At 37.7% G+C, this 10,000-nt stretch overlaps 2 protein-coding genes across 14 annotated transcripts in view; both read left to right on the top strand.

Annotated features, from left to right (window-relative positions):
* LOC135215194 (uncharacterized protein CG43867-like) overlaps positions 1 to 10,000 on the top strand; it is a 575,055-nt gene that overhangs the window by 363,556 nt on the left and 201,499 nt on the right. The window lies entirely within an intron of this gene.
* LOC135215376 (histone H3.v1-like) lies at positions 6,358 to 9,951 on the top strand. The gene is made up of 3 exons (XM_064249956.1): positions 6,358 to 6,459; positions 6,727 to 6,828; positions 9,802 to 9,951. Exons 1-3 carry the CDS (start codon positions 6,358 to 6,360, stop codon positions 9,949 to 9,951), a joined length of 354 nt encoding a protein of 117 aa, XP_064106026.1.

Raw genomic sequence — 10,000 nt, 5'->3', positions numbered from 1 at the left:
ATTCTCTTTCTTCCATCTGACTTTCCGCTCTCTCTTAACGATTGATTCATAGTAAAACTGCTTTGAGGTTTTCCTCCAGTTACACCTTTCAAACCTTTTACTGTCAGTTTCCTTTTTCAGCGTTGAATGACCTCATAGGTCCCAGCGCTTGGCCTTTGGCCAAACTCCTATATTCTATAATATTCTATAAGTTTTCAAAATGTCTTGGGCATCTTTCATTAAAATCACTATATTTGATCCTTTTTCCATTTCAGTATATTTTATCCTGATAACTACAGATTCCACGAATTACAACCTGATATCTGTTTCGATTGACATCGTTTAGGACTTATTTAAAGATAAGAAGCTTTTACAACTCCATCTTGACAACAACGAGAACCATAGTTCTATTGGATGACGTATTCATAGAATCAACACCAGGAACCGTTTTCCGGTTAGATCAGCTCGGTCCGCTATGTCTTTTCATTTTTCATAATTCTAAATTCTGACCATTATACTCAGAGGCTCGTAGATTACCATCCAAATGCCAATCGTGTTTGATCTCCTAGACGGCAGGGTTCTCAGTCTTTTTTGTGTGTTTTTATTTTTTATTTTAGTTATTTATGTATTTATTTTTGGCACACTAACTAATGTAAAAGCGCCTCAGTGGCGTGGTTGGTTTGGTGTTTGCTTCTCACCTCGGTGGTCGCGGGTTCGATTCTCGGCCATTCTATTGAGGAGTGAGAGATGTGTATTTCTGGTGATAGAAGTTCACTCTCGACGTGGTTCGGAAGTCACGTAAAGCCGTTGGTCCCGTTGCTGAATAACCACTGGTTCCATGCAACGTAAAAACACCATACAAACAAACAAACAAACTTAACTAATGTAATCATTACCTTGCCACCCCTTCTTCCCCCATTCCCCCATCCCACCGTATCTGCATACTTTTTATTTATTTTTTATATATATGTTCATTGAGATGATCTAGCCAAGACAAATTTCACGATAAATTCGCATCATCCCTATAGGCACTGTCTTTAACACCCTGGCACCAAGTTTTTGAGAATCACTGCTAGAGTTTCACCAATCAGGCCTTTCAAACACCGTAATTTTCGAGTTTTTTTTTTTCCAGCTGTGTTTGAAAATAGTGGGTGGAGAATTCGATTCGTAACTTACGTGCATTCCTGTCCAAAAGACAGGTGATTTTTCGAAGTCGATTGTTGTACGTATACCTAATTATCTATAACCTTTTGTTGTGATCGATACCGTATGATTTATACCTATTATTTTGATCGTGTTGTGATCGTGTTCTCGTATACGATATCTGCTGTATGATATTTCACTCTTAAGTGATACGTTCATATAGTGGCCACTCTTATTTAGGCCATCACTGCAAGGATTCCTTTTTGCCATGTTTACTGAGCTCTGTATTCATTGGTCAGTTCTATAATCAACTATTAGTTGGCGTTTTCTCCATATTTACCAGAGGGTCTTCATTCCTGCTCTACATTGTTACGATGACACGGTAATGAGAGTAACAGACTTGTTTGTATCTCCACCTGGCTAATGTCAGCTTTGTTTGTGCTGCTTGTTTCTATCTCGGAAATTGACATTCATTCCTTAATGTTGTCTGCACATTATGATTTATCAAAGAACAATACTTTTTCACACACACACACACACACACACACACACACACACACACACACACACACACACACACATTTATACCACCCTATCTTGTCCTTCCAGTTTCTCATGAATATATGTCAGTCAGTCTGCTAAGTAAAGGACGTTGAGTCGAAAGATCTTGCAGCAACTCCCGTGTTTCACTTTCCCTCGTGGCTTATACCTTTATTTATGCATTTATCGCGTTCCAAACTTTCGTGATTCAGTTTTGCAATATATATATTGCAAAACTGAATCACGTCTATTTTTCGTTTTAGCGCCCATTTTGCACGTAAAGTGGTAGTTGCCGAAACCAGATGGGCGCGGTAGCAGTCTTCAGTTTTATCGGAAATGTAACCGAAAGAAAGCTACAGTTATTGAAATGTCTAAATTCAAGGAATATGATTTAGAATGTATATAAATTCCATAAAAATATTTTTTGACTTTCGAATAAAGTTATCTTGTCAATAGTGACTTACTTCTCCCAACTTTAGGTATAAGAAAAATATATAAAACATTTGAAATACACGCACACACTGTGTGTGTAATTCAAAGTTGTTACATTACTTTCTTATACATATACCTAAAGTTGTAGACGTCACTATTGACAAGATAACTTTATGGCATTTGTATACATTCTAAATCATATTCCTCGAATTTAGACATTTCAATAACTAGGTTTCTTTCGGTAACATTTCCGATAAAACTGAAGAGTGCTACCGCGCCCATCTGGTTCGGCAACTACCACTTTACGTGCAAAATGGGCGCTAAAACGAAAAATAGACGGTGCATATCATAAACGTAAACAGAAGACGTAAACGTAAAAAAATTCGTAAATAAAAGGCAGTAAATATTGCAGTCGGCGACTGGTAGGAACCAGGCCGCTTGTATTGTTCAGTTGACAGTTCTTACTGAATATAAAGAGGCGAATTGAATAATAAAATAATAAGTAAAATACGCGTACGTATTGAACTCTTATGTATACTATATCATATGTTTAGAACCGTTTTCTCTGATGGTCATTTGTTGAACCAACGTTTTCTTTTGTTATCCCAGAGAAAATGAACGTTTTCTGTTGCTTACGTTCGGAGTGAACGCGACCGTTTTCTGTTGTTCCATTTTCATTGGATGGCGTTTGGGTCACTATTGTATTTTGAGGTATTGAACTGCCGTCAGAATATTTTCTTGAATTTTATTTACTTTTTCATTTATTTTGAAATATATTGGAAATATATTGATTTATTAGCATATATATTACGATGTATCTTTTGTATATTTTAAGTTATAACCTTTAAAACGTATATAACTTATTTTTTTCATTGCTGAACTTATAAGCATATAGATTACCTTGAATTTTTTTTACTGAATTTTACTCGTATTTGATAAATCGTTTATCTAAGACGCATTTTCAGATTGAAACCTTTAACACATTTACAACTTTTTTCACACCACTGAACTTATAACATTGTCAAGTACAACACAATTGAGAAATACAAACTCAGACAAATTTTAGTACATTGGAAGTACTTTGGGTATGTACAGATTAGGAAAAGTGAATTATGTACAGTACTGTATATAAAGAGATCTATACATTTACTTAATTAAGTATAAGCGCTCGCACACATTGCAGATTTTGCAGAAAAAGTGACGAAATACTCAGAGTGGAAAAGTTAACATTTGCAGTGTTCTGTTTACACAGAGACTCAAACATACAGTGGAGTTTAGCAGTTCTGTTGAATTTTCGAATAACTATAAAACAGAAAAGTTAGTTTCTGTCATGAGTTACAGGAATCACCGTTATGACAAACTCTTGGACATTTAACATTTATATTGCTGTTCCATATCCGCCGTAGTTTACCTTAGACCATTGTTTTGTCATTAGCGAACTGATGGTCGCTGGTGATGTTGATATACCGGACTAGACTTTCGAACTCAGGTGTTGGAACTCACTCCAAAGAAGGTTATAATGTTCGGAGTTGAACTTCGTTGTAAGTCAAATAATAATTACAACTGCAGTGAAGTAGATTAGAAGCTGCAGTTTTGTGTGTGTGTGTGTGTGTGTATGTTTTTCTTTGACTTCAATTTGCCATTGGGATAAAATGTTCAAAATAGACTTTTAAAAATTTGCCATTTGTTTCGTTACTCGTTTCATTTTGATGTCAGACATTGCCAAAGTTTCTCTCTCTCTCTCTCTCTCTCTCTCTCTCTCTCTCTCTCTCTCTCTGTAAGAAATTAAAGGGAGATTAAAACGAATGAAAAAAGGAAATATGCAACATATTGGCAGAAACGATATAAGAGAGAATTCACCCCTAGATGATAATGAAGATAATGATATAGAAGTAAGGGATGAAAAATAGTGAATATTTAGCAGACATAGATATTAATGAAGCTGATATTGTGCAGGCTATTAATGAAATTAAAAATGGAGCTGCTGCAGGGCCTGATGGAGTGCCTGCTATTTTGTTAAAGAAAGTAGTTCATCTATCGCAAAGCCACTTGCAATATTATTAAGACAAAGTGTAGATACAGGCAAGATTTATGATGAGCACAAAATTAGCATATATTACCCCTACTTTTCAAAAGTGGATCAAGACTAGAGGCAAGTAATTATAGGCCTGTGAGTCTAACATTCACATATTATGAAAGTGTATGAAAGGGTAATGAAGAAAAATATTATGAAACATTTATTAAAAAAATATATGGTTTTTAATATAGGACAACATGGTTTCGTACCCTGAAAAAGTACACAAACCCAACTATTAGTCCACCGTGAGAACATATACAAAAATATGTAAAGTGGAAATGAAACAGATGTGGTTTATCTAGACTTTGCAAAAGCTTTTGACAAGGTAGACCATAATATATTAGCGAAGAAAATTAGAAAACATAATATAGTGGATATAGTAGGAAGATGATTAAAAGAATTTTTACACAACAGAAAACAGATAGTTTTTGCAAACGATGAGAAATCGGATGAAGCAAAGATAATATCCGGTGTACTACAAGTACGGTGTTAGCTGCATTAATGTTTGTTATTATGATTGCAGACATAGACAGTAATGTTAAGGACTCGGTAGTGAGTAGTTTCGCTGATGACACAAGAATAAGTAGAGAAATTAATTGTGATGAAGATAGGAACATGCTACAAGAGATCTTGACAAAGTATAGGATTGGGCAGAGTTAAATAGGATGGTATTTAACTCTGATAAATTTGAATCAATAAATTATGGAAACAGAGAAGGAAAGCTATATGCATATAGGGGACCTAATAATGAAACAATCACAAATACGGAAGCATTTAAAGACCTTGGTGTGATGATGAATAGGAACATGTTATGCAATGATCAAATAGCAATTCTATTGGCAAAATGGAAAGCAAAAAATGGGAATGTTGTTACGGCACTTCAAAACAAGAAAAGCTGAACACATGATTATGCTTTATAAAACATATGTTCGTAGTCCACTTGAATATTGCAATATGATATGGTACCCACACTATCAAAAGGATATTGCACAAATAGAGAGTGTACAAAGGTCCTTTACAGCTAGAAGAGAAGAAGTTAAGGATCTTGACTACTGTGAAAGACTACAACCCTTAAAATTATATAGTCTATAAAGGAGAAGAGAACGCTACATGATAATTCAGGCATAGAAACAGATAGAAGAAATTGCCGAAAACATCATGGAGCTAAAAGTATCAGAAAGAGCAAGCAGAGGTAGATTAATAGTGCCTAAAACTATACTAGGAAAAATAAGGAAAGCACAACAGGACATTAATACCACTACGCACCAGCATCGATAATGCAGCGTCTATTCAATGTCGTTGCCAGCTCATCTGAGGAATATATCAGGAGTGAGCGTAGATGTGTTTAAGAATAAGCTCGACAAATATCTAAGCTGCATCCCAGACATCCAAGATTGGAAGATGCAAAATTATACCCGGAAGATGCACTAGCAACTCTCTGGTGGACATTAGAGGTGCCTCACACTGAGGGACCTGGGGCAACCCGAACAAGATGTAAGGTCTGTAAGGTAAGGTCTCTGCAGATATGTTAGTAGCCAGGCAAAATGAAAAAGAAAAGTTGATAAAGTTCATACTCTCTCTCTCTCTCTCTCTCTCTCTCTCTCTCTCTCTCTCTCTCTCTTCTCTCTCTCTCTCTCTCTCTGGAGATATGCCAATAGGCAGGCAAAATGATAACGAGAAAGGATAAACTTCATCGCATACTCTAACAATTTACACAACTCAAGTGTAGTCTTCAATACACTCACTCTGTTTTTGGGAACCCTGCTAGACGGCTTTTTCGATATTGCTTCCATAAAACTTAGGTCTTTATTCATGTTTTTTTTATTTTTATTTTTTATACAAAACTCAAGAAAACTGCGGAGGCGGAATTTGTCTTGAGTGATCTTTATTAACGGGCAGACGTCCTTGTATATCAACCTCTAAGTGCCTATTCACAGAGATGTATTGGATGGGCCGTATTACTATCGTCTCGTGTAATGCTGATGGGCTGCTTACATCAGCGTGCATGTCCAGAAATGGAGGAGGAAGAAGAAGAAGAAGAAGAAGAAGAAGAAGAAGAGGACGTGGAGAATGTGGAGGGGGAAGGAAATAAGACGATGAGAGAGACAGACGTATAATTTTGCTAAAAGCAAGAAGGCAATGATAAACATTCGTCGTCGATGCAGTTACTTAAAGAATTAGATAAAATGCGCACGTCCGGAAATGGAGAAGAAGAAGAAGAAGAAGAAGAAGAAGAAGAAGAAGAGCAGGAAGAAGAAGAAGAGGACGTGGAGAATGTGGAGGAGGAAGTAAATAAGACGATGAGAGAGACAGACTTGATAATTTTGCCAAATACAAGAAGTCAAAGATAACATCATTGTCGATGCAGTTACATGAAGAATTAGATAAAATCCACATGTCCGGAAATGGAGAAGAAGAAGAAGAAGAAGAAGAAGAAGAAGAAGAAGAGGGACGTGGAGAATGTGGAGGAGGAAGGAAATAAGACGATGAGAGAGATAGACTGAGAATTTTGCCAAATACAAGAATTGTCAAAGATAACATCATTGTCGATGCAGTTACATGAAGAATTAGATAAAATCCACATGTCCGGAAATGGAGAAGAAGAAGAAGAAGAAGAAGAAGAAGTGAAGAATGTGAAGGAGAAAGAAAAGAAGACAGTGAGAGAGGCAGACGTGATAATTTTGCTAAAAACAAGAAGTCTAAGATAACATCATCGTCGATGCAGTTACTTAAAAAATTAGATAAAATGCACATGTCCGGAAATGGAGAATAAGAAGAAGGAGTAGAGTAAGTGGAGAAAGTGGAGGAGGTAGGAAAGAAGACAGTGAAAGACAGACGTGATAATTTTGCTAAAAGCAAGAAGGCAATGATAACATCATCGTCGATGCAGTTACTTGAAGAATTAGATGAAATGCACATTCGATGCTTCGCCAAAGAAAGGACGAGAGAGAGAGAGAGAGAGAGAGAGAGAGATGGATGTACGTTTTTATTTTTTTTTTTCAGGAGGGACATTATAACCTTGCCGCCTTTCGAACCTGAATCAAATACATGACAGACCAAAAACGTCACAAAACCCGAAATCTTCAAAGTTGACAGAGAAGCGCCCATCCTTGCAAATGCTCCTTGCTGCCTGAATACAGATGCTGCAAGCCTCCAAACCCACCCCCCATCCCCTCTTCCCTCCCTCCCCCCTAACTTCTCCTCTGGGGATAAAAAAATCCCCTCCCCCTAACCTCTCCTCCTCTTGGAGGGAAAGAAAAAAAAAAAAAAAAAAAAACCTGCGTATGCAGTATGAAAGTCGAAATGGAATGGCCTCCTTGTATGTACGCAAGTCGTCCATATATTTGTCCGTCGCTGTATACTTCGGCGGGGCGTAAAACCGGACGTTCGCCTGATTTTACCCCATTTATATTCATATGATGCTACCACTCACTTTATCCCCCAAGATTTACACCTCGGCCTTTTTATTCTTCTCTGTTTTTTTGTATACTTTTTCCCCCTTTTTTACTATATTTTTATTTATTTATTTTATTTCTTTTAAGGTTTGGTTTTGGGGAGTATGGGATGTTGGGAGAATTCGAGAATTGAACTGTTTGGCAGTTATGCATTAATATATACAGTTGGAAGACCTGGGTTCGATCCGATGAGTCACAGATTTATTGCTGGTCCACGCGTGATTGTGTGTCGATTACATCTGACATTATATATATATATATATATATATATATATATATATATATATATATATATATATAACATACACACGCACACACAAATACTTACACAAGTATGTCTGCATTTTATGTATGTATGCCCATCATCATTGTCTATATCTGGTTTAACGATTTTAAGATCACCATTAACATAAATCAAAACACCAGCCAATTAATCTGGAGACGTTGCGAGGCTGCGTTCGATAGGTCTGTTTGAACGGAACGTTTTCGTTTTCTCAGTTTTTTGTTTTCTGAACGTGCTCTCGACCGTGTATCAGTCTTCGTATACCCACAAATTTGGACGAACGTCGACGTGAAACAACGTATTGTGAAACGGTCTGGAATTGAGAATTGTTTGTTGCGCTGAATGGCAGCAGGATGGAGAGAGAGAGAGAGAGAGAGAGAGAGAGAGAGAGAGAGAGAGAGAGAGAGAGAGAGTTCAGGAATATTGCAGTGAGTTAAAGAAAAAAGACCCTATAGAGAGAGAGAGAGAGTTCAGAAATATTGCAGTGGGTTGAAGAAAAAGACCCTAAGGAGAGAGAGAGAGAGAGAGAGAGAGAGAGAGAGAGAGAGAGAGAGAGAGAGAGAGAGCAGCCTGGACTACTGACTGTGAGAGTTCAAAAGGAATTTTCTCTCTCTGGTCTCTCTCCTTTGAATGATTGCCGCTGCCGGCGACAACGCAGGTCATGTTCCCAGACAGAATACCTTTCGTTCTTTTTTTATTTATTTCCTTTATTTCTGTCTCTGCAAACGCAATGGTTTCTAGGAATCGCCATTTCTCTCAAATCAGAGAAATAGTTTTCATGGCGCGATGGAATTTGTATTCATAGCTCTCCTCTTATTAGCCTTTCGAGAAAGCATTGCCTGTTTTGACAAATTTCTACGTACGCTGAAATAACGTCATGGTTAAGGGCTTTGATGACCATAGGTTCTGTGACGCCAGGTGACAGCCGTCAGATTATTCACATCGCTTTGACTTGAATGACGTAACTCTGCATTTTGAAATGCATTGGACGCGGCAACCATCTTGTTTGCATTTCTCCTTCTGTTGTTCCTTTCACCCAAAAGTCAGGCTGCAGTAGGGCGGCAACACTCGACATCCGTTTCCAAAGTGATCTTCTCGTGGTCAGGTCAGCAGCGTTAACCTTTTTCTGATAGCGCGGATGCGAGTTCGAATCCCGCTACGGACATCAGAATGACTATCATATTTTCGCATTTTGATCTAAGGCTTTGCAGTGGCAAGGGTTTCCAAGGGATTTTCCAAGAGTGGAGGAAATTCGATTAGTCCGAGAGAGAGCTTTGTGGTTATTGCAATTAGTCACGTATCTTGTGAAAAGTTACCAGTAGATTCAGGTTATATCATTCATATCTTGACGTTGATGATAGATATGGCGCCTTCATATGCAACGTTCCTGGAAAGGAACTTGGAAAAACTAGATGCCCAAGTAGCTCCAGGACTCATGCAGAAGAGTGTGCTCCTAGAAACAGCACACACTAGTAAGAAAAGTGATGGACTCCCAAGGAGGCAGGATGTAGTAACGTGGAACCCCACGCTATAAAAACCACCCAGTCGAATAGGATGACTGTGATAGAAAAACAAACATATATTATTATTATTATTTATTATATTATTATTAATCAGAATCATGAACCTGATAAATAGGAAGAAGCCACAAGGACCCATTGCCTTGAAATTGAAGGTTCCAAAGAATATACGTTGTTCATAAAAAAAGAAGTAACAGAAGACGATGAGAAACACAGAAACAATAGATCACTAATTAAAAAGGAAAATAATATTAACAGTTTAACAAATAAATAGATAAAAATGCAATTCAACTGTTAAAACAAAAGGAGAATTGTAATAGGCTAGCGATACAGAAAAGCCATTTTGTTCCTTTTCTTACGTTCCTCCTGTAGACTTCACACTCTCGCTCGCAGATCGCGCGAGCTTATGATTCCGGCCGAACGTTTATGACATTGTTAAGCTCTGAGAACCTTCGCATATATTACGGCAGCGTCTGGATTCCGAAGACAGGACTTCTTCGGGGTTTTCCCGCGGCGCCCTAGGGTATCGGTGGGCTGGGCAGGAGGGAATATCGGGTGCGTCTTTGTAGGC

This window comes from Macrobrachium nipponense, chromosome 5 (genome assembly GCF_015104395.2).
Source record: "Macrobrachium nipponense isolate FS-2020 chromosome 5, ASM1510439v2, whole genome shotgun sequence".
NCBI classification, from domain to species: domain Eukaryota; kingdom Metazoa; phylum Arthropoda; class Malacostraca; order Decapoda; family Palaemonidae; genus Macrobrachium; species Macrobrachium nipponense.
Note: the sequence above shows the minus strand (reverse complement) of the source record. Positions and strands in the feature narration are given on the sequence as shown.

Coding starts and splice junctions, on each gene's coding strand:
- LOC135215376 (XM_064249956.1), top strand. CDS start 6,358: ATGCGCACGTCCGGAAATGGAGAAGAAGAAGAAGAAGAAGAAGAAGAA. Junction 6,460..6,726: donor TGGAGAATGTGGAGGAGGAA/GTAAATAAGACG, acceptor TTGTCGATGCAG/TTACATGAAGAATTAGATAA. Junction 6,829..9,801: donor AGGAGAAAGAAAAGAAGACA/GTGAGAGAGGCA, acceptor TTCCTCCTGTAG/ACTTCACACTCTCGCTCGCA.